This window comes from Monosiga brevicollis, genomic scaffold (assembly GCF_000002865.3).
Source record: "Monosiga brevicollis MX1 MONBRscaffold_9 genomic scaffold, whole genome shotgun sequence".
Taxonomy (NCBI): domain Eukaryota; class Choanoflagellata; order Craspedida; family Salpingoecidae; genus Monosiga; species Monosiga brevicollis.
This window is the reverse complement of record NW_001865046.1, coordinates 30830-53523: the sequence shown is the minus strand read 5'-3', so window position 1 is coordinate 53523 and position 22694 is coordinate 30830. Positions and strand designations below refer to the sequence as shown.

General features: G+C 54.5%; 6 protein-coding genes across 6 annotated transcripts; 3 read left to right on the top strand and 3 right to left on the bottom strand.

The window, feature by feature from the left end:
* Window positions 1-744: 744 nt before the first annotated feature.
* On the bottom strand, window positions 745-7483 carry MONBRDRAFT_25079 (uncharacterized protein; the record flags this gene model as incomplete). The annotated part of the gene is made up of 24 exons (XM_001745417.1): window positions 745-1761; window positions 1900-2124; window positions 2256-2408; window positions 2542-2588; window positions 2676-2805; window positions 2960-3101; window positions 3210-3319; window positions 3426-3580; window positions 3665-3764; window positions 3855-4058; window positions 4181-4238; window positions 4318-4390; window positions 4586-4676; window positions 4770-4829; window positions 4913-5026; window positions 5199-5261; window positions 5399-5492; window positions 5573-5705; window positions 5807-5864; window positions 5965-6033; window positions 6187-6258; window positions 6392-6543; window positions 6994-7189; window positions 7385-7483. The coding sequence occupies 24 exons, from the start codon at window positions 7481-7483 to the stop codon at window positions 745-747; spliced, it is 3615 nt and encodes a 1204-aa protein (XP_001745469.1).
* Window positions 7484-7811: 328 nt separating this feature from the next.
* Window positions 7812-9945, top strand: MONBRDRAFT_36911 (uncharacterized protein; the record flags this gene model as incomplete). Its single annotated transcript, XM_001745558.1, has 2 exons — window positions 7812-8253; window positions 8390-9945. 2 exons carry the CDS (start codon window positions 7812-7814, stop codon window positions 9943-9945), a joined length of 1998 nt encoding a protein of 665 aa, XP_001745610.1.
* A 621-nt stretch (window positions 9946-10566) lies between these two features.
* MONBRDRAFT_36910 (uncharacterized protein) lies at window positions 10567-13445 on the bottom strand. The gene is made up of 4 exons (XM_001745416.1): window positions 13399-13445; window positions 12748-12811; window positions 12158-12616; window positions 10567-11848 (listed from the first exon to the last, which is right to left on the bottom strand). The coding sequence occupies exons 2-4, from the start codon at window positions 12803-12805 to the stop codon at window positions 10878-10880; spliced, it is 1488 nt and encodes a 495-aa protein (XP_001745468.1). The 5' UTR covers window positions 12806-12811; window positions 13399-13445; the 3' UTR covers window positions 10567-10877.
* A 1053-nt stretch (window positions 13446-14498) lies between these two features.
* MONBRDRAFT_7877 (uncharacterized protein) lies at window positions 14499-14975 on the top strand (the record flags this gene model as incomplete). The annotated part of the gene is made up of 2 exons (XM_001745557.1): window positions 14499-14573; window positions 14715-14975. 2 exons carry the CDS (start codon window positions 14499-14501, stop codon window positions 14973-14975), a joined length of 336 nt encoding a protein of 111 aa, XP_001745609.1.
* A 1223-nt stretch (window positions 14976-16198) lies between these two features.
* MONBRDRAFT_36908 (uncharacterized protein) lies at window positions 16199-18909 on the top strand (the record flags this gene model as incomplete). The annotated part of the gene is made up of 11 exons (XM_001745556.1): window positions 16199-16311; window positions 16470-16739; window positions 16898-17058; window positions 17138-17205; window positions 17279-17340; window positions 17489-17520; window positions 17615-17677; window positions 17787-17841; window positions 17983-18334; window positions 18431-18613; window positions 18722-18909. 11 exons carry the CDS (start codon window positions 16199-16201, stop codon window positions 18785-18787), a joined length of 1425 nt encoding a protein of 474 aa, XP_001745608.1. The 3' UTR covers window positions 18788-18909.
* A 221-nt stretch (window positions 18910-19130) lies between these two features.
* Window positions 19131-22038, bottom strand: MONBRDRAFT_25074 (uncharacterized protein; the record flags this gene model as incomplete). Its single annotated transcript, XM_001745415.1, has 11 exons — window positions 19131-19402; window positions 19576-19738; window positions 19854-19961; window positions 20054-20317; window positions 20410-20511; window positions 20620-20712; window positions 20815-20967; window positions 21061-21222; window positions 21331-21433; window positions 21577-21827; window positions 21970-22038. 11 exons carry the CDS (start codon window positions 22036-22038, stop codon window positions 19131-19133), a joined length of 1740 nt encoding a protein of 579 aa, XP_001745467.1.
* Window positions 22039-22694: the final 656 nt, after the last annotated feature.

The window sequence follows — 22694 nt, the reverse complement described above, 5'->3', positions numbered from 1 at the left end:
GTATCAGGGTACGATGACGATGACGACGACGACGACGGCTGGATCAGAAGAAGCACAAGCGCCAGAAAAAAAAAAAAAATTCGCGTTCTGAAGTGTGTGTGTGTGTGTGGTGTGCGCTCCAAAATGGTGGAGTCACGTCTTTCTCTCAAACCGGGTACGCTTTTGTTTCTAGGTCTATGTATCTCGGAAGCGTGTGGATTATCTCTGATTTGCCTCTATTTTTGCTCTAGAAGTTGGTTCAAGCTGATACACTCTCTGGTAACATCCCGATCTTACAAAGTATCTCTGCTTTTGACTGCGCCCCGCGTCATATCTCTGACATTGAAGGGTCAGATGTCAACAAAATCAGTTTTTTTTGTTTTTGGCACGTGATCCTCATCAACTTGGGTCGCTCGGCGGGAGAGAGTGGGACACGGGCAGGAGCTGCTCAAAAGCGGCGACCACCACCACGGAGAGAGAACAATTAAAGGCAGGCCAAGCGGCTGAGGGTTTCAGGTTGATCAAGGCTAGGCGTTGCGTGCGATCAAAACTCGGAGCAGGTGTGTCAGAGAGGCTGAATTTTAATGTATTCCAGCTAGGTTCATGATTGTTATCATGGCATGCTTTGCCGACAAGAATGAGCGAAAGGCCCGAAGATGGGGGAGGGGGGTCGCGTATAGCAGCCAATCTCAATTGACAGCATAAATAAGGTTCAGTTACAGAAGATCGGGGGATGGTGAGGTGTGGTAAGAGGCTGGGTGTGTTTCAAATAACAGTTTCTTGTCCAAAAAACTTGCTCACTCGGCTGCGCGGAGATGATTGCCCCAGGCTCGAGGTACGCAACGAAGGGCTCTGATCCGGGGATGACGGGATGGACTGAGTCTGTGAGGGTGAACTTTGGTGACGATCAAGGGTATGCATCGAGGACGCGTTGCGCAATGGCGCCTCGGCGTGGCTGGATGACCGCAACAAAGCATTCAGGTTGAGATTGTCCACGCTGCCCCGTGAGATGCGTGTCAAATCACGTCGCGGGACTTGCGAGCTCCGTGCCCCACTACCGTTGAGCTCGGTCACAGTGACCTTGTCTCCTTCCACAGGCCCCTCAGCGCTCCTGACCGAGTCAGAGGGCTGAAAAACAGCCGCGGCCTCGTCAAGCAAGCGATTGGCCGTGGGGCTTTGGTCTGGCTTGGGGTGTTCAGCACTGCTCGGCCGGGATCCAGAGGGAGATGCGGAGAGGCTTGCGGACTTGGAAGGAGTGGCTGGCGCCGGCACCGCATCTCCCTCGACCTCTACGTATTCATCCCGCTGTGTGGCTGCGCCGCCCTCGTCTTGGTCGGGCGATTCATCATCAGACTCGTCTGCACTCTCGTCTGCACTCTCGTCACTGCTCGACGTAATATCGACGCTGAGGGCCACACGCGAAAATTGTTCGCGTGCCGAGTTGGGCGACGGTGGCGCCGAGGCGGGCCGGGCGCCCCATGACGCTTGAAGATGGTCACTGGAAGCCTCCCCGAAATCAGCTGCGGGCTCGAGGCGTTGTCGACGCGAGTGGCGCTGGTATGCATCATGGCGCAGATTGAGCGCCCCAAAACCTGGCTCCATGCCCGACACATCGCTTGCCTCGTCATCGCTGCTTTCAAAGCCCTCAACCTCCTGCGGCTCTGGGGTCATGACTTGCAGCCCATCGGCGTCTTCATCAAGCTCCGCCACGCCACTGAGGACGGTCTCGCGATGGGCAATCAGCAGCTCCATCAACTTGTTCTGGTGCGACATGTGATGCAGCTACAGACAGTCGCAGGTCAGCCCCCAAGAAGCAAATCACATGACGACGTGAGGGGCAAAGAACTACAAGACATGCCATGGGTTGCACGGCAAGAAGGTCAAAGCAGCAGAGAGGCAGGCACAGGCACATCAACGCACCATGGTCATCGGGGTTTCAACCAGGGGGCGGACGACCGTAGGCCCAAAAATCAGGGCAATGTTGGTTAGAGACATGCGGTTTTCGTCGCTCAGCTTGACCACTCGCTCCAAGTGGGCCAACAAAAAGTCGAGTGTCAGTCGATGATGCAGGGGCATGTGGGTCGCCAATAGGACGGCCACGGAGGCCACCCGATCCTCATCGGCCCCCTTCATGGCCTGCATCAGCTGTGCGCACCACAGAGGCATCACAATAACATCCACGAGTAAAAAGAAGGAAGATCATGCGGGAGCAAACCAATGAGGGTGAGCCCTGTTCACGTGAAACGTGGCGAAAGGGGCAAGCCGATCATACGTACGGGTTCATAAGCAGAAGCCGTGAGCAGAGGTTCAGTCGTAGTGCGGAGATAAAACTTGATGGTGCCGGCCAACACGTGGGTATCAGCATACGCATCCTCATCGAGTGGGCAGTTTACTGGATCTCGGATGATAGCGCGCTTCAAGTTCTCCAGCTGCCAAACGAAGAAATGGGGCGATGAAAACAGTTGTGAGATGCTGCGTTTGTTTCCTTAAACACCTCTTATGGGAGGGGTGATAGCTCCTCAACCAGACTAGACGAGAAAAGCCCAACGAGGCGCGACAAACCTGTGATTGACTACCCGCGTGGCGATAAATGCCATCCTCATGCAGACCTGCACGTCAGGACAAAAAACAAAAACAAAAAACAAAGTGAGGACTCTGAGAGGGCTTTTGGTTGATGTCCAAGCACATGCACGCACCTCGACGCTCCAATTCATCAATCAACCGCGTTAAATGAATTGGCACCTGCGTGCCGTAGCGCGCACAGGTCGTCGCGATCGGGGCCGTGAAGATGTCAAGCTGATCATCCAGCATGCCTTCCTTGGTTGACTATCAGCACAAACAAACAAACAAACAAACAAAAAAAAAAAAAAAAAAAAAAAAAAAAAAAAAAAAAGTTAGCAAAGCCAAGTTTTCAAATCATCCCGCGTTGACTTTAAACAAAAGGGAAGATTGCCGGCGGCCGTTTCGTACTCCCACTCACCTTGTCGCCACGCTTAAAGGTCATGCGCAGCAGCTTCTTGCCACTGCCGGCGCTGCTGGCACCACTGCCCCCATTGCTACCAGCCATCAGATCTTTGGCCGAGGGACGATTAGTTTTGAAGAGCTGGCTTCGGCTTGCCGTTCTACCAAGGTGGGGTGAACGTGATTTGAGTGAGCCATCGGAGCGCCGCCTCAAAAGGCAATTGGGGAGGCAAGTTGATGCAGAAGCGGGACACGAGGCAGCAACCAACCCGGGCAGAAGCATAGAGCCCGATGCCCGGCGAGAGAGACGGCGGTCTTCGGTCATCTTCTTGATAAAGGCGTGGCTTGGAACCAAGTCTTGGTCCGGGTTGCTATGCGCCTACTCGGGCAAGATCGTGCACTGAGAAGAGGGGGAGGGACAAACACCAGGGGCCGAGAAAACCGAGCAAAGGCAGTGATAGACAACGACTGATTGTCTTGGGTACCTGAATGGCTTGGATCCACTTGAGCATATCCTCACGGGTGTCAGCGCGCAGCAGGGATTCTGAACCGTTGAAGGCCTTGATGTAAAAAACGTTGGGGTGCTTTGTGTATGCGTGGGCTATGTCGCAGATGGAGCCCTTGATGCTGATACGACCACCTGGGGCACAGGCAACGCCCATGAGGTCAACGCCAGCGTCAGCACACGCCGTGTATTCGCTTAGCAAAGTGCAACTTTACTGACCAGAGGGAGCTGCGCCTTGGGCCTTCTCGGTCTTGTCCTTGGGCGAGTAGAGAAACAGCAGGTGGCCTCGCAGCGTTGCAAAATAAGTGCGCCAGGGCCGCTAGAAACACACACCAATCGCGCATGGTCAATCCGGTGCGAGGCTCGGCTCGGGCGAGTGACCAAAGGCAAGGCTGGGGTGAGGACTTACCATCTTGAATTTACGGCCCCCAGAGTCAAGCACGTGCTTGACATGCAGCGTACCCACGCGAACAATCTTGAGCCCGGTGTTGAGCATGGCATCCCCTTCTTCGACCTTGTCTGCTGGCTCGGCCGAAGGCTGTCTGAGAAGGTCCTGGAAATGTTCGGTCGACCGCCGAGGGGAAACACCTGGTGGCGAGGATGGATTGCTTTCCTGTTGGGTTCAAAAACAATCCCCGTCACCAGGCAGTCAGGTACAGCGGCGCCAATCACACTGGCATTCGCACGGGCGCGGCAGGTGGGCAGACACTCCCAAGATGCTCCAGTCATACTCACCGCCATTGGTGCTGGATACTCGTCAATAGACTCCACGGTGGACTCTGGCTTGATGTGACTGGCCACGGGAGAAGTATGAATTTAGGAACGGCGACATGCAAAAGACCAATAACATCACAGCAGGAGGAAAGAATTACCTGATCTCAAGGATGACAGTGCCGGTGGCATCGCGGAGCATCATCTCGACTTCCTCCACGGTGAGGCGCGACACTTCATGGCCGTTGATAGAGTGAAGAAGGTCACCTTCATTGGCCGGACAGAAAAGATCGAAGAACCAGGCAAAAACAAAAACCAAGCAAAAACAAAAACCAAACAATCAAAAACAAACAAGCCGGGCCCGCGTGTCAGAAGTTTGACAGATTGCTGGGGGAGAATCAAAAGGGTGGGGGACGTGGGCAGGCATACCGGGCGAAACCTCGGCCGCTGATGCTTGCTGAGCATCGACGCTGGCCACAAAGACGTGACCTGAAATATCATCATCCATGATTCCCAAGCGCTATGTGGATGGCACGTCGGATGGAATGAGGATATAAAAGGCCATGGCCCGGACCAGATTCAGACCAGTCCAATCAGCACTCTTTAGGCATACCGAGATGCGATTGCTTTGATTCTTGAAAAAAAGTCTGATTTCTGGTCCACCAGGCACGCTCTATACCGGTTCGGCGTGAGTGGGCGGTTCTTGAGGCATACGTTTGGGGTAGAGGGGCAAGGGGCATGCTCGATAAAACGCACCGTTGTTTCCGATGTGCGCGGGTACACCAGCTGCTGCTTGTGCACCTGGAGCTTTCGTAAAGTCAGACCGTAGTCACCACGCTGACGCGGACGAAGTGTGGTTGTGCGCTTAGCCTGCGCAAACACACCAACAGATAAAAGAAGAAATCAGGTCCAGCACCAACCATGGAGTCCTCCCAAAAAAGCACGCGCCGTGGCCAAGAGGACACGCGGAAAAAAAAGAACAGATTTTTTTTGATGGGCGTGATTGCAACGTAGGCGCGAGTAGGCTAAACAGGGCGCGCACCTCGTAGTCAACGTGCATGAGGTTCTCGCTGACATTTTTGCGAGCAACCTTGTGTAGCCGTAGCTGTGGTGAGTTGAAAGAAGCAGAGCCATGAGAAGCACAAAATTAGGACTGCGACAGACACGTCGGTGGAAAGGAGCAAGCATGTGTAAAGCAAGAGGCTGATGAGCATGTGTGTCACAATTGTGGCGGAAACTTACGCGCAGCTCTCTGAGGGCATGGCTGCCAGAAATGGTGGAGGCCCGCGAATTGCGGCCCAGGCTGCCCTCATTGAGTGTGGACATGGAGGAGGATCTGGCAGAATCGGGACCAGATGAGAGGCAGGCGGGGTTGGTACAGCTCCATACGAGGTAAAAGGACTGTGTGTGGCGTACCGGCGCATGCGAATGGGAGAAGTGCCATCCGGCTCAAGGTCTTGCCGGTACTTTTCCCAGACGCGATCAAACTTGGTGGGGTCATCCGAGCCAAACGAGCCATGTAGCAAGCGCGACTGCAGCGGCGACAGGTCTAGCACGCGCAATAGCAGGTGCAGGTGTGTGTGTGTGTGAGTGCGAGTGTGGGTCAACTGACATGGTTGGGGCGTCGGATGTGCTGGCGCTGGTACGCACTGGCGATGGTTTGGGGACGATTGTCACGGCCTCGCAGCCGGCGCGAGCGGCGAACGACCTGGCCATGGCAAGGCAAGGTCATATACATAAGTCAGGGGGTGCGGCGCGTCATTTTGCAAGAGACTGAGCGGCTGTGCTCAAGGAATGGGGGAACGCACCAGATCGTAGGCAGTACCGGGTACAAGTTGATCCGAGGTGGGGAGGTGGGTGCCGCCATCACCATGGAGCTGAGTAGGAAGGCAAGGAGAGGGAGGGGCGTAAGGATGAGAAGAGACACCATGCACGTTGTTGAGGAGAGTGGTAAGGTTGGGGTGTGGCAACCAGGAAGGGCGGGGACAGCGAAAAAGTTCAGGGAAACCATGTATGCATGGTGAACAGACCTCAATGCGAGCGTCCACCGGTAGATCAAAGGCAGTGACAAGCTTGGAGAGGGAGACGCGACGATTTTGGAGCTGAGCAACAAGAGCACAGGAAGGAACCGGGCGGGTCAGAATGAAATGGTGGGTGTGGAGGCGCGGCCTTCAAGAGGGAAGGTCGGGTGGAGGAAGCAGGCTCACGATCGAGCCTGCAGAGGGTTCTTCAGACCTTGAGGGGTTGAGCCCAATCACCGTAGAGGACGGTGACCTCGTCGCTGGCACTGGAAAAGCGGCGCTGGCTGGCAGAGGTGGAGGCCTCGAGGCGAATGCTGGGGATAGATGGCGTCTGCACATCTGTGTGAAGAGGGGATGGGTGTTCATCTGCTTCGGCAATGGCAGATTCAGCAGCACACACAGGATCTGTGGCAGCTGACCCCGCATCCACCGGCGCTCTGTGATTGTCCGACGGCAAGGGCTCGGAGGCAGGGGGCAAGTGTGGGCCGGAGGACTGCGCGGGTGCCGGGGGGATGACCAGGGCTTCATCGCTAAGGCGGGAGAGCAGGGCGGCGCCATCTTCAAGCGAGGCCAGGACAGGGTCCTCAACGTTGTCGTGGGAATCGGTCAGATCCATGCTGCTGGTTCTCTCGAGTCGCTCAGGGGTGCCCGAGCGAGATGCTCGCGCGCGGGCCAACAAAGGAAGGGCCACCAGGGGGAGGGAAGGACGGAAGCGAAACAAGGCAGGAGAAGGACGTAAGGGCGTGTACTGGAGTAAAGGACCTGGTCTTGTGGTAGTGTTAGGCAACGGCCAGGCCAGCCATGGCCAGCACGCACAAGTGCTCAAGGCGTGACGCTCAGGGGCAAGTGCGAACAGTAAAAAAAAAAAAACGAGAAAAAAATGATGGAGCATAAGAGTTAGAGAGAGAGAGAGAGAGAGAGAGAGAGAGAGAGAGAGAGAGAGAGAGAGAGAAGAGAGAGAGAGAGAGAGAGAGAGAGAGAGAGAGAGAGAGAGAGAGAGAGAGAGAGAGAGCTATCAGCACAGCACAGTGCTTTGGAGGTGTTGAGAGAAAATGAATCGCCAAGGAAAGGCAGAGGGGAAAAAAGAGAGCGTTGATGCTATCCAGAGGTCGAAGCAGTGTTCTGTCAACCTGTATGTGTGTATTGATAAATGCTATCCGGGCGCAAAGCCCGCTGCCATTCAGTCCCTCCGGTCAGTATTGGCCACGACACTGGACAAGGAAGAGAGAGAGAAGAGAGAAGCGAGAAGAGAGAAGAGAGAAGCGAGAAGAGAGAAGAGAGAAGAGAGAGAAGAGAGAAGAGACATAAGGAAAGCCCTTACGTCTCTTTTGCCAGAACATCATTGGCGCACGAGCGAGCGAGTGGGCATTCACGCCGAACAACATCTTGTCACGACCAGTGCTCAAAAAGTCGAGAACACGTGTTGTGACTAGTTCCATGTATTGTTACGCAATCGATTCATCAACGCGCCTTCTTGGTCTTCCCAGCTGTCAACACGAGTAGTCTCATGGCGGACGGGCATTTTGTGACGTGGTCACTGCCCGCCATGGCGCAATCTGAGAATGCTCGATGCGACTGGGCGGGCTCCTTGCCTTTGCTCGAGCAACCTGGCAGTCGGCAGTTGGAAAACACACATGAAGTGCGTGCTCATGACTGTGCTGCGAGTGGCAGAGGATGTGCCTTTGGGGCTCAGCAGTGACGATGAACAACGCGAATCGGTTGCAGGTCTCGACTTGCCCGCTGCCCTGGGTTCAGCCATGCGGGTCACACGCCATCCATCCTTCGAGGGCCGACAACGCACTCGGAGAACTAGTGGCAGTCAACAAGATTTGCAACGCACAGGCGTCGCACGTCCCATGAAGCGCACGATCACCCGTGCACCCTTGAACAAGTATCACCAGCTTCCAAATAGTGCCAAGCTCAACGCGCTCGCGATCCTCGGAGAACGGCCAACGACTGCTGAAGTCAACGAGGTGGCTCGTCATGTCGGGGTGGCACCCGGCTCCGTGCGTTATTGGATGAAGCAGAAGCACTCTTTGCTCGAGCGGGAGCCCACTCAAAAACGCCCGCGTCAAGGTTGGTCTCGCCCTTTCTTTTGGTGCTGGTGATGTGCTCTCTTTGATGGAACTTGTGTCGTGCCACATGACAGGCAAATACCTACTCTTGGAGCAAAAGCTGTTGGCTTGGTTGGAGAATTCCCAATCCCCTGCAGGAGAAAACGGACGCCCTCTCTCTTTGTCTCGTCGAGAGCTACTAGCCCATGCTGCCCAGATTCAGGAGGGGCTGCATCGCGCTGATGAGGCGCAACCCGCCATACTCCAAGGAGGAGATGCGTGGATTGATCGCTTTCTGCGGCGGCATGCACTTACCAGGGTCAAGTGCCATGGGCAGGCTATCTCAATTGATCAAGGTGCTCGTGACACAGAGCTGCTTCAATTTGTTAACGACCGCACGGCATTCGGGGCTCCATTGGAAAACATTTTCAACATGGACGAGACTGAACTATTTTACCAGGCCACGCCCAAGTACACAATCGCCCCAATAGAACACCAGTGCCTGGTGCAGGGCGTGCAGGACGTGCAGAGCACGAGCCGCGTCACGGTCATTGCTTGTGCCAGCGCCACGGGCGAACGTATGCCTCTTACGGTCATTGGCAAATCTGCGAGGCCGACGTGCTTCAAGCGCGAGGGCGTACGGCCTCAAGACTTTGGTGTTCGCTATGTTGGACGAACAAAGAGTTGGACTGCGATCAACATTTGCTACACCTGGATCACGGATAGCTTCATTCCGTGGTCTCATGATCGTCTGTTCGATCGGAAGGAGCACGTTGTTCTGATTTGGAACAGCGCGCCAGCTCACATGCTTACGAAGGAAATGCTTGAGGACATCGATCACCGATCAGAAGGACGGTTACATTGTCTATTTCTACCGAAGAACACGACGGCACAGCTGCAGCCTCTTGACCAGGGTGTAATTAGCACCTTGAAGAATCGCTATGTGCGGTTATTGTCTGCCAAGAAATGGGCATGGTCCAATTGGGACGAACTGCGCGAAGCAGGGAGTCGCATGTCAACGCCGGGCTGCAGCTTCGCGTATACCCCAAACATGCTCGATGTTTGTCGGTTGCTCGCCACGGCTTGGCAAGATGTGAGCCGAGAAGCCATTATTCACTGTTGGACCCGAGCCGACTGCCTCCCAGAGCATTTGACGACAAGTCTTCGAGAAGCAGCGACCAACGGCCAACAACAACTTGATGAGATGCGCAGAGAGGACGAAGAGGCCATTCACGAGCTGACAAGTGCGCTCGCCAAGAGCATGCAAAGACTATCATCCCCGTCACCCGTTACAGCTTCTCAGGCCGATCTTCCCCGCTTGCAAGAGAGCAGCAACACGCCCACTCATGCATACGTAGTGGAGGTTCAATCACTTGACATGATGTATAGGGAACACGAGCGTATCCTGGCCCACTTGACCGCTGACGAGGAGATGGATACAACCATTGAGGACGACACCACTTCAACGCGCTCCAATTCTCCATGTCTGCCTGACACCGAGGCGCTGCGCTTGCGCCAAGCATTATCCCCAATTCGCAAACAGCTTGGCCTCTCAAAACGTGACTTCATACGACGTCTCGCGGCTGAATACGACGAGACTGATCTCTTGCAGTTGGCATTGTGTTCTTCCTGCCTGTGTGTGCTTTTGCATCATCGCCCCGAAATCCACTCGAAGTCGAATTCATTCTATAGACTACTACTGCTCGCACAGTGAGATTTGATCAGAGCATAGTAGACGCATTATTCTGTCAAGTTCTTCATTTAATGTTCATAAGAAGGAGAATACGTGCACAGCGCTCGGAAATAGTGCAGCTCCGAGGCCATGCTTGTGAGGTTCTAGCAAGCTAGAAGCCTCACCGCTGCCAAATATTGACTTGACAAGTTACCCATCCGGAGATGGGCTTGTTCTTGTCAAAGAACAATAAACGTTTACTACTAAAGATCATAGCCAAAAGGCTAGAAGCGATACTGATTCAAAGTTTGGTTTTCTATTATAAACCATGTAAAAGTAAAAGTGACTTGTGGGTGAATTTTTATGGTTTTTGTTATCTCGAACCTGGTAGCAGCTCTGGCAGGGACAAACCATCAACCACAAGACGCTCAGCTCAAGTCCTGACCCACATCTTTTTTTGTGCGTGAACCTGTCATTACGCATCACACGACTTTGGCACATCGTTGTGTTAAGGAGGCAGCCAAAGGAAGAACTTTCAAATGCAATGTGGTTGTAGACGCCAGGCTCAAGTTCCGACTACGCACATTCTTGTGTCAAGGAAGCAGCCAAAGGATGGCACAGGTACATCAAATGCAATGGTGGCTGTCGAGTTGACAAGGTAAACAAAATTTTTGTTAATTTGAGAGGAGATTTACTCAAGCACCAGTGCGGTTCAAAGCTGAACGACAAGGCAAAGGAGCAAACCAAGGCAAAAGAATGGGAGAAGGTCGCACTACCAAAACACTGGCTTTGCCAATTTAAAGGGAAGCGGTCATCATTGGCACTGCAGGAACAGAGAAAAAACCCCCGCAGAAAAACAAAGCCGACTGTCCGAGGCAAAACAAAGGCGCGAGAGCGGAGAGGGAAGAGAGGAAAGAAAGAAAAGGTAAAAAAAGTAGAGGAGCACAAAAAAGCCTATGCGCTAGAGGAACAATTTACTCGTCCTGGGCAAGAGACTCGGCCTTGGTGGCGACCTCGTTGATGTCACCGACCATGTAGAAGGCAACCTCGGGCTTGTCATCGTGGTGACCATCAAGGATCTGACGGAAGCCGTCAATGGTGTCCTCGAGACGCACAAGGCGGCCGGGCTGGCCCGTGAAGGGAGCGGCAACCTCGAAGGGCTGCGAGAGGAAGCGCTGAATCTTACGAGCGCGGGCGACGGTCATCTTGTCATCCTCGGACAACTCATCCATACCAAGGATGGCAATGATATCCTGGAGCGACTTGTAGTCCTGGAGGATCTTCTGGACATCACGGGCGGTCTTGTAATGGCGCTCACCGACAACGGAAACGTCGAGGATACGCGAGGTGGAGTCAAGGGGATCGACGGCGGGGTAGATACCCAACTCGGCAATACCACGGGAAAGCACAGTGGTGGCGTCAAGATGCGCGAAGGTGGTGGCGGGGGCGGGATCGGTCAAATCATCAGCAGGCACGTAGACGGCCTGGACCGAGGTAATGGAACCGACGGTGGTGGTGGTAATGCGCTCCTGCATCGCACCCATGTCCGTGGCCAGAGTGGGCTGGTAACCGACAGCCGAGGGGATACGACCCAAAAGGGCAGACACCTCCGAACCGGCCTGGGTGAAACGGAAAATGTTGTCAATGAAGAGAAGCACGTCACGGCCCTGGTCACGGAAGGACTCGGCGACGGTCAGACCGGTCAGAGCGACACGGGCACGAGCACCTGGGGGCTCGTTCATCTGGCCGTACACGAGAGCGACCTTGGAGTCACCCTCGAGCTGGATGACACCACCCTCAATCATCTCGTGGTAGAGATCGTTACCCTCACGGGTACGCTCGCCGACACCGGCGAACACGGAGAAACCGGAGTGAGCCTTGGCGACGTTGTTGATCAGCTCCATGATAAGCACGGTCTTGCCGACACCGGCACCACCGAAAAGACCTGAGGAAAAAAAACCGACAAAATGTCGAAAAGTGAGAATTACAGCCAACTGATATGACAAAATAAAAATAAAAAATTGTGTGTCAGATCAGCCCGATGAAAAAGAAAGAAAAGGAATATTGCATGGTGGATCCGTTTGTGTCACATCGCGAAAGGGCAAGCGTCGAACACTCGGGATCCTCATGCGCCGTATAGCATGCCCGTTTACCAGTTGTGATGTCAGAAAACAATCGCAACTGGAGATAAAAGCTGCATGAAAGAACAAGCGTGTTTCGGTGTGCTGTGCTAATGCGCAGAAAGCATACTCACCAATCTTGCCACCCTTGGCGTAGGGGGCGAGCAGATCGACGACCTTGATACCGGTCTCAAGGATCTCAGCCTCGGTCTTCATGTCCTCGAGCTCGGGAGCCTCAGCGTGGATGGGGGCGTACTTGTCAGCCTTGATGGGGCCACGCTCGTCAATGGGCTCACCAATGACGTTCATGATACGGCCAAGGGTGGCCTCACCGACGGGCACCTTGATGGCGTCGCCAGTGTCGACAACGGGCTGACCACGGACCAGACCCTCAGTACCGTCCATGGCAATGGTACGGACGGTGTTCTCACCGAGATGCTGGGCAACCTCAAGGACAAGGCGCTGCTCACGGCCAGCCACCTCAAGACCGTTGAGGATGGGGGGCAGGCGACCATCGTCGAACTTGACATCGACGACGGCACCAATGACTGACACAATCTTGCCGTTGGCAACCGCCTCCGCATAGTGGCGGGCTGCAAGCAAGCCGGGGAAAGCATTGAATTACAATCCATGAATATCGGCAACACGCACAACAATCCCTGAGCACGCCGACACAGGCCAGACCCTCCTCCCCCAGAAGCAGCAAGTGTTGCCACTGGCTTACCAGCGATGCCAGAGACGACGGGCGCGCGCGAGGCGCTGAGAACGGCACGGGAAAGCATGGTGGCCTGCCAAACGAGCCCAACGATTGCAGAGGATCACAAAAAGTGAGTGCAACTGCCGTGGGAACTGTCAGCTTGAGTGCACAGCAGCAGACGGCACATGCACAGAATGCACACAAGACAAGAAAACGGTCTGTCCCTCCAAGGTTCGTGTGGCAATGTGGCGCCAGTCGACAACACAAATCAAGAGAACTGGCAGAGCGGCAGAGGCAGTCAATCAAGCACTCCCACACACGGAAGCCCAAAGTCCAAACAAGTGCTGCCGTGCGGAAAGGCAGCCCGAGCAGCTAACGACCCCATCTCCAAGGCTGTATCGTCCATGGCACAAAGACTGGCCGGCCGAAAGGAGCAGAAGCGAGCCGCCGACCCGAGCTGCTTGTTCCCTTGGCAGCAAACCAACCGACAACAAGGAATAAAGAAAAAGGCTGCCCTTCCAGTGTCGGACGACAGATGTACCCTCACTGAACGCGTCTTGTTTGCTCCGCCCGCTCGGCACGACGGCCAGCCGAACGACCCCTTGGAGCTTGCCCGAGCAAAGCCACAGAGAGCAACACACAACACATGGTCAAAGCCGCCAACACACTGCTGGTTACCTGTTAGGGTGAGCTTGCCAAATGGGTCAGTGGCTGATGCTGACCACACACGACAAAAAAAGAAAAAGGGAGGAGAGAAGCGGAGAGAAGCAGGAGGGTGTTGGACCTTTGAACCCTGCTGCACCACTTGTGCGGCAAACAGAGGGGGGGCAAAAAAAAAAAAAAAGGAGAAAGCCCTTTGCCCCTTTGTGTTGGCACGTTGCAACGGTGAAGGCAAAGGCGGAGGAAGGGGAAGGGGGAAAATTCTGAAAAGTTTAAGCGGGAAAATCCAGACAAACACAATACGCGTTTATCTTACTGCCGGTATAGATTTAAAACCTTTTTTCACCATCTGCTTTATACAAAATTCTCAACATCCTCTGGGCCGAGGCGGAAACATCAAAGTGTACCTTTGGGTACACTATCCCCACACGCGGCTGCAAACGAACCGATCAAACAGCAACACGTTGGGTAAACGTGTATGATGTATCGCAACCACATGATGTGGCACTTTTCCTTTTTAGCGCCCTTTGACTGTTCAAGGTACGTGCCGAGTGCACCAACTCGAATGGCAGCCGGGCAGCGCGCCCAGCCGAGGGAAACGGCTGTTGCTGGTCCGCGTTTTCGTTGGTGTTGTGAGGGTGTGTACCGGTGCTGTGCTGGTGGCGATGGCAGCGGAGGGGTCGAGGCTGTTTGAGCTAGCGTTTCCTCGAGGCTTGGAAAGTGTCACGGAAAAACGGAAACACGAGTTGTGCGCATGTGTCGGGGTTGTGTGTCAAGGCAGCGTGCTGGCCAGTCACGGCCCGGCTCTCCATGGGCGGACGGGCGGGGCTGGGGTGGCACAATGCTGGACAACTTCCGTGCATGCGCCTGCCTTGTTGTCGCTACGCTGGTTCTCGTGCCTCTGCTGCCATTGCTGCTGGAAGCATGTTTGCTTCAGTGCGGCGCTGGTTCGCATGCCTGTTTTTTTTTTGGGTCGTGGCACTCGCGCTTTGAGCGTGCGGGTCTCAGGGCCTTGTTTAGGCAGAGAAGGGGGACGGATCCCTGGAGCCTTGTGTGATTGTTCTTTGTCTTCTTCCCGTTGCTCGTAGCCACTTTTTCTTCTTTCAACAACCATCACAATGGCTGGCTCCAAGACCAAGAAGTCTGGTGAATCCATCAACCAGAAGCTCGCTCTGGTGATGAAGTCGGGCAAGGTATGTTTGTTCTTTTTTTTGACTGCGCATTGATCTCCAACACTTGGGGTTCGGTCCGAAGCTGGACGTCCATGTGACCACGTGATGTTGTGTAGAGAGTACACCTGGTCATCTCACCATGCCTGCTTGCAATTTGATTAGTACGTCCTCGGCTACAAGAGCACCCTCAAGGCGCTGCGCTCTGGCAAGGCCAAGCTCGTCATCCTGGCCAGCAACACCCCTCCTCTCCGCAAGTCTGAGATTGAGTACTACGCTCTCCTCAGTCGCTCCCTCGTCGAGCACTACAAGGGTGACAACATTGCCCTCGGTACCGCTTGCGGCAAGTACTTCCGTGTCTGCACCATGGCCATCACTGACGCTGGTGACTCGGACATCATCCGCTCCGTCGCTGATGCCCAATAAGCTCCCTTTTGACTAAGGACGTGTTGTGGTCCTTTTATCGCAACCGCCCGCCAATTGGAAGCCCCCAGAGCACACCATTTATTATTATTATTATTATCACTTTGATTCAACCCTTTTCCGTCATGGCAAATTTTTTGGCCATTGGTCCCCGTGGAGCGGACCGTTCTTGCCGAGGCACATTGCAGGTCGGAAGCGAGCCATCACAGGTCGACCCATCTGGCTTGTTGTTGTCAAGCATGCCTGGTCTACGACCAGCACACAGTCTTTGCAAGTATGGTTAACCCTTCAATGCCCACTGGTGGCTATCAGAGATTCACATGTCGCGAGCAAGAGGCAATAGGCACATTCACATGTCAAGCCAGAGACGCAACTCTCCAAAAGCACATCCAAAGCAGCACATCCAAGGCAGCATATCCGCGATCCAATGGTTCAGAAGTCAACACCACCTCCTTGTCCTCTTTCCCCCCCAAGAAAAGGACCGTGACACTTTTTGCTTTTATTTTTCTGACGATTTTTTTTTTCCGGCGTAAGAGCGTCCGCCCCTTTGATGTGCATGAGAGCGTGTGTGTGTGTGTGTGTGTGTGTGTGTGTGTGTGTGTGTGTGTGTGTGTGTGTGTGTGTGTGTGTGTGTGTGTGTGTGTGTGTGGCATGGCATGGAAAAGGGGCAGTGGGAGTGGTCATGGCTGGCACTGGCAGTGGGTCATGGCTGGCATAAAAAGAGGCAGTGGCAGTGGGTCATGGCATAAAAAGAGGCAGTGGGAGAGGTCATGGCTGGGTTGTAGTGGCGTGTTTGATTTTTTGGGGTGGTGGTCCACTACGTGCTTGTTGAGGATCGTTCTCTGGCTCTGGCGCTGGCTCGGGTGGCGTGGACGGTTCCGCTTGCGGCGACTTGGGCGCATCAGTGGGACCTGATCGGCCTCGATGTTTTGCACGTAGGGTCGGTGGAGCGCGAGCCAAGACACCAGCATCATGGAACCAAGTACGACGCTGCAACTCAGCTTTGCCTGCAAGGGCCTCAAGAAGCTTGATCTCACGTCCCAGTCTGATCCCGGTACGCGAGCCCCCGCCTTTTGTATCTCACCATAGCCACCCACCACACTCCACGGCACTCTCCTCATCGGTGCACGTGTACCATGGTCAATACTCCTGGTCCTGGTCACCACTCCTGGCGCTGACGGTCGCTGGAGACAGTGGTCATCATGTATCACGAGGTGGCTGGCAAGATGACCGAGCTGGGCCGCACTGAGCGCATCAAGAATGCCTCGGATCCACAGTTTGCAACCGTTCTCACCACGCCCTACTTTTTTGAGCGACGTCAACCCGTGCGCTTTGCCGTGTACGTACTGTGTGGTCTCCAGCCGACTCTCTTCCATATGCCAGTGCGGAACACGCATCAAACACAGCAGTCACCACCCTGTCTTTGCCGAATACTCCTCTTCTTCTCTGTCCTCCCTAACACTTCCTTCCGGTCATCCCGTCCATCATTGAATCTAGGTATGACATGGATGGCTCATCTCAAGAGCTGCGCGACCACGACCTCATTGGCGAGTGCGAAACCACCATTGGGGCTCTGGTTGGCGAGCACGGCGGCACCTTGCATGAACAGCTGACCTACAAGGGCAAGAAGCGAGAGCGTGGCTCCCTGACCGTCGTTGCCGAAGAGGTCAAGGCTGCGGCCGGCGAAGCCATCTTCCAGATTCAAGGCACCAAGCTTGACAAAAAAGACTTTTTCGGCAAATCCGATCCTTTCTTCAAGATCTTTAGGTCCGGCTCCGGCTCACTTGGCTCAACTTCACCCGCTCTCAGGCACACATCTCAAACCATACAACACCGTCCCTCATTGATTTTCATGGCATCGCCTTCGCATCTGCATTCAATTCGCCCTGCTGTGCCGTCCTCTGCCACCATCATCCTTTCACCAGGCAAAGCGGGGGCGGATGGACCTGCGTGGGAACGTCCGAGGTGATCATGAAGAACCTCGATCCCGTCTGGCAACCCTTTCGCTTGGCCATCGGCAAACTATGCAATGGCGACGATCAACGTCCCCTCAAGTTTGAGGTTTACGACTGGGATTCCGATGGTGGTGCGTGCTTCTCCAATCCCCCGATGGGACTCCACATCTGCGCACAGACCCACCGTGTCAACACATGCATAATTCATAGGCCACGATCTCATTGGCATCTGCGAGACCACGCTTGCCCAGCTCAAGAGTGGCACACAGAAACTCGAGGTTGGCCCTTCGCGACACTTTCCCCGTCCACCATCTTTGCGTGTTCTCATCCAAGGGCTCTTCCCTTCCTCAGCTCATTAGAGCCAAGAAAGTCGGTCGCAAGAACTACACCAACTCGGGCGTGCTTACCATTCGGTCTGAGGCTCGCTTTTTTTCTGCGCCTTTACCCCTTTCGTTTTGAAATGCACCACTCCCTTGCTTGAAATACACGGCTGGTTCTTTGCCTCCTCATTCGGGCCCTGCTATTTGGTCCCACCTGTGCAAACTCGGACACATTCTGCAGCACGAGCATTGAGGCCTCGTTCACCTTCCTGGGTAGGGCTACCCGTGCGGCGCCAAATCGAATCTGTACATCGCTTACTCCGCTTCTCACCGCATCCGGTCCGGCGATTGGCACCCGACTCGGCAGATTTTTTGCGCAATGGTTACGGCATCAATGTCAGCTTTGCCGTCGATTTCACGGGCAGCAACGGTACGCATGCAAATGACCCGACACGGGACTGGTCACCAAAGGCGCTGAAGGGGGGGAAGGAGGGGGTGTTGACAGGCTCTAATAATACATGTGCTTTTGCAACATCCAGGAAGCCCCAAGATGCCCTCCTCGCTGCATTACATGAATCCAATGGCACCCAACGAGTAAGCCCTTGACACTGCCATGTCACTGCCATACTCCTTGCTCACCCAACATTCCGCAAGAGAAGGGAAAGTCGCGCCAGCGAGTGCTTCTCCAACTCACGACTTATTCTGGGCCTTTGCCACTTGCTGGACCTTCTATAGGTACATGCAAGCCATCATGGGCATCGGTACCATTTTGGCCGACTACGACTCGGACAAGCTCTTTCCTGCGTTTGGCTATGGTGCCAAATTTCCTAATGGCACCGTGAGCCATGACTTTGCCCTCAATGGCAACGGTGACAATCCCTTTTGCTCCGGCGTCCCGGGCGTCATCACCGCCTACCAACAGGCTTTGCACACTGTCGATCTCTGGGGCCCTACCAACTTTGCCCCCATCATCTCGCGGATGGCCGGCATTGCCGAAGCACACAGCGAGCGCCAATACCACGTCCTGCTCATCATCACAGACGGTCAGATCACCGACATGGCCGATACCAAGATGGCGATCATCAAGGTAGGTTTTGGTCTAGAATCCCACCTCAACTGGCGCTCAGGTGTTGATGCCCATATGCCTGACTCGGGGATCCGCCCCACCTCTGCCCGACTTTAGGCATCCCGCCTGCCCATGTCCATTGTGATCATCGGGGTTGGAGGTGCTGATTTCAGTTCCATGGAGGAGCTGGATAGCGATCACCAGGCTCTAAGCCACAACGGCATGCGTGCCCAGCGCGACATTGTACAGTTTGTTCCCTTTCGCCAGTATGCATCGCAAGGCCCACCCGCTCTGGCACAGGTATGACCAGCACAAGCCGACTTGTGGAAAAGGCCCGCCTGCTGCCCTCACAGGCTGCTATTAAATATGTTCCTTACACTTGCTGAAAACATGCACTCGGTGCCATAGGCGGTCCTTGCAGAGATTCCGTCGCAATTTTTGTGCCATATGAAAGATAACAACATCCGCCCCTAGGCTCAGCCTCGGGGGCGATGGTGAAAATAATCGCGCTCTGCCTATGCCAAGTAGTGCAGTTGCGTGCGGTCTTCTTCGAGCCGCTTTATATACTCCTTATCAATCAAACCCTACTCACGGCACATCCAGTCCAGTCACCACAACAACAGCGTGAGCATGCCGCCGAAAAGCATAACATGGTCAGGGAAAGCCTCAAGGCCTGCGACTCAGACTTCAATCACACGGGAAAAAAGCAGCAATCACCAACCTCAATACACTTTTTAATGCTTGGCACTGTCGGTTTGAACAGCCGACTGGACTGCTGGATCGTCTCCTACCCAAAACCGCAAAGCCAGCCCCGAAGTCATGAGGTCATGAGCGTGCTCTTGTTTGAGCTGTGAAGCATGTCACTGGGGGCAAGCGTCCATACCTGTACAAGCTCATTATACTTGAGAGCCTTGCGTGTTTTCATGATGCGGACGATGATGGCCTCCAACACCATGCGGCGATCTTCATCGACCGCCTTGTGGGTCTGCGCGGTTTCCGACTGCGTTTCCTTGGTGAGCGGGGTGGAAATCTTCAACTTGCGCTTCTTGTTTTTGAAGCGCAGGTTGAGCGTCAGCGGTTCGTCATCCGCTGCACGGTGGTCATGCGGTCACAAGAAAGTCGATGAGTCAGGTGGGTCAGCAACGGTGAGGTGATGGGTGGCGATGGTAAGCAATGCATCCATCACTCTGGCGGCGAGCAATCCCCAGCTCAAAGGAAAATGGGGGCACGCAGCGCAGGACAGTGCATGCTCAAAGACGCACCGAGATCAGCAGCCTTGTCATTTGTTTCAGGTCCAATCAGCAGCCGGCATGTAATCAGGGACTGAAGAACACGATCTGCATCCTTTTTGGACATGCCCAATCGATTCTGAATGTCCTTGGACGAAAATGATTCTTGCGTATTAAAGGCCAAGAGTGTGCACATCTGCCACCGCCAGGCCGAGAGAGCAATTCGGGAGGATGCGTCAGCTTGATGGCTGCCGTCAAGAGCGGGTACGCACAGTTTGATAAAGGACAACTCGCAACTCTTGGACACCGACCTGAAAAGTGGTGGCACTCAACTCGTACACTCCCTTGGGCAGCTTGGCTTTGATGTCTCCAGTCGACACGTGGTACAACCAGTTGAGCTTGCGACCTGAATGAGCATGCTGTGGAAAGTCGGACACAAAGCAGAAAACACGGGGTGAGGTTGGCTTTCAGTGGATGGCGATAGTCTGGTCGTGGGTATCGCTGCACCTACCGTGTAAAACTGCTCAAACTTGTAAATGGCGTCGCTCAAGGGCGGTGGCAGCAAAATGGCTGGGGGATTGCTGCCGAAGGGCCATGCGTTGGTGCGCAGGATCAAGGCCTCAAAGGAAAAGGGCAAGGTTCGGCCCATGTTGGACTGCCGAAAGTTGCGCAGAAAGTCTGTGGAGACCTGCACATCCTGATGCATGCGTTGCAACTTCAGGGTGTACTCAAAGCCGCACTCAGCTTTGAGGCGCCCGATCATGTTTGCCTCCATCTAAACAGGCAAAGGGGATGGATGAGCTCGAGGCCGCCCAACGAGGCTATTCGATGATGTTTGGAGACGAATTTTGGGACCAAGAAACGAACTGCTTCGGAAACAGAGGTGCCATGAATCAGTCGCTTGGCAAAAGCTTTCGTGAAAAACTTGAGAAACACGTCCTTGTCTTGTAAAAAAGAGAAGATGAGCATCTGCAGCCCATGGTACCAGGTTCATGCAGCCGGCGTCACGAACAGACACAGCGACGTGAGCACTGGGTCAAGTGGAGCATGCTGCAAAACCAGCTGATCACCACGAACAATATCTTCCAAACGGCTATCCAGCTCCTCTTCGACTGCACCCTTGGTCTTGCGTAGGGCTAGGTCACAGCCCCTGGCCAGTAGCTCGGCCGGCTAGACCGGGTGGAAACACGATGATGCAGGCCGTGAGCAACCTGGTGGGCGATTGCTTGGATGGGCTAAGAGCTGACTCTCGAACATTGGCCGTGCATGTACCGAGAGGCGTTTGGGAAGCGAGGTATTGACGATGGTGGCACAGCTCCGGTCCAATGATTCACTGAATTTGCTGCTGCTTTGAAAGCAATCATTTGTCAGTTCGCGACCTTTGGCATGCAGGTCCACGACGCGCGCAATGAAATCTGTTGGATTCTGTGGAGAGTATGGTCGTCAGTCGGTGAGAAGGCTGGCCAGTCTCTTGGTCATGATGCAGGAAGGCGGCCGAGACCATATGAATGCACGGACCGGGGGTGTCGCGGCAGAACAACCGAGGGCTTGGACGTCCTGCATGCCCACAGCTGTCATCCGGGCCTGGAACAGATTGGTTATACCGTCGAGACAATCGGCACGCAACAGCAGCTTGTAGCACGCAGACAGATCCTTGCGGTTGTCGCGCTCCAAGGAAACCTGGCGTGCAAGCAATGATGGTCAGGACTCGGCGCACCACAGGCACAGACAACAGGTCAACGGGTGATCATGGACTCGGTCGTGCGGAATAGCAAAATACATGCCCACCTGAAATTGGGTTTCGAGCTGGGCCTGGTGATTCGAAATGAGGCAACGGTGGCACACGGCCAAAATTTTCTCATGGCTGATGGTCGGGACTGCCGAGCGAAGTCTGGTGTCACAAAAGTCACAGAAAGCCACGAATCAAGATGCATCGAGTTGATGAGCTGCAGGCTAGTAACATAGTGCCGAAAGGCTCTTTCGGCATCGGCAGAGTTGACAAACAACAATAGCGAGAATTTCAAACGAGCGAACCGTTGTTCTTCCTGTTCCAAAATCTCCGTGACGCGGACCAGATAGGCTGAGCGATCCTCGCCTTCGAGGAGGCGCAGGCCCAGCGCTTTGTAATGGTCGTCGGTATTTTTGATCCATGGCGTTTCAAATTCATCAATGTACAGTTGGTGCTGTTCCGAATTTTTGCGGTCTGTGCACATGTCGGTGAGCGAGCGCAGTGTCGCCTGCACGTTGAAGAGTTCCACGTTGCCAGTTTCGCGATGCTGTTCCAGCTGTATACAAAGCAATATTTGGTCAGCGAGGACATCTGCAGGTTCAGTTGCAGGCAGAAGCGAGGGAAGAACAGCAGCAGCAGCAACAACAACAACAAGAACAAGAACAACAACAAACAAAAAACACCCTCGCACAACGAACCTCGATCATGCAGGCATGGATGATTTGTTTGGACATGGGCATGTATATGGTTTCTCGCCACACTTTCATGCCGAGTTGGTTCAGCTAATGACCATCATCAGAGCAGCCGCCGGGCGGAGGAACAAGATGAGGCGTCAGCTGCGACGAGGCAGCGGAGCTGACTGGATGGATGGTGGGGCGGGCGGCGAAACCAGCAGGACGTACGGGCAAACGAGCAGAGCTCCCGGTAAGCGGGCTGGGCAGAGCGGAGGTGTCTTGCTGGGACACAGATTTATTTAAATGACTGACATGCAGCCCGACGCGCAGGCGCGACAAGAACAAGCACGCGAACAATGACCACCACGACAACAAAAAAAGGCACGGACAAGTCGTGGCGACCGTACACAGGCGAGTGAAGGAAATGGCAGGCAGCGAGGATGTGAGACGTTGCCAAAGGGCCGAGCAAGGGAAAAAAATCTCGTGAGCTGAGAGGCAGACTTCGAGTCATAAACACGCACTCAAAGGCCATGTTGGCATAGGTGATGCCACTGGCATATTCCTGAAAATGATTTCGGTAAGCGTCGAGGCGCTGCTCGCCAGGCGCTGCCTCAATGAGCTAATGGCAGCAGGCAAACGGGTGCAGTGGTCAAGCAGAGGAGGGACGGCAAGCTTGGGCGCGCCGGGCATCAGAGCAGCAGCCACGAAGGTGCCTGCGAACGGGCCGACGGTGCGTGTGCGGTTGCGAA

What these genes read in the sequence shown, in the direction of transcription:
- MONBRDRAFT_36910 (XM_001745416.1), bottom strand. Translation starts at nt 12,805, where the DNA reads ATGCTTTCCCGTGCCGTTCTCAGCGCCTCGCGCGCGCCCGTCGTCTCT. An exon ending in CGTCGTCTCTGGCATCGCTG is followed by an intron (nt 12,617 to 12,747) that starts GTAAGCCAGTGG and finishes GCTTGCTTGCAG; the next exon opens with CCCGCCACTATGCGGAGGCG. An exon ending in CGCCAAGGGTGGCAAGATTG is followed by an intron (nt 11,849 to 12,157) that starts GTGAGTATGCTT and finishes TTTTTTCCTCAG; the next exon opens with GTCTTTTCGGTGGTGCCGGT.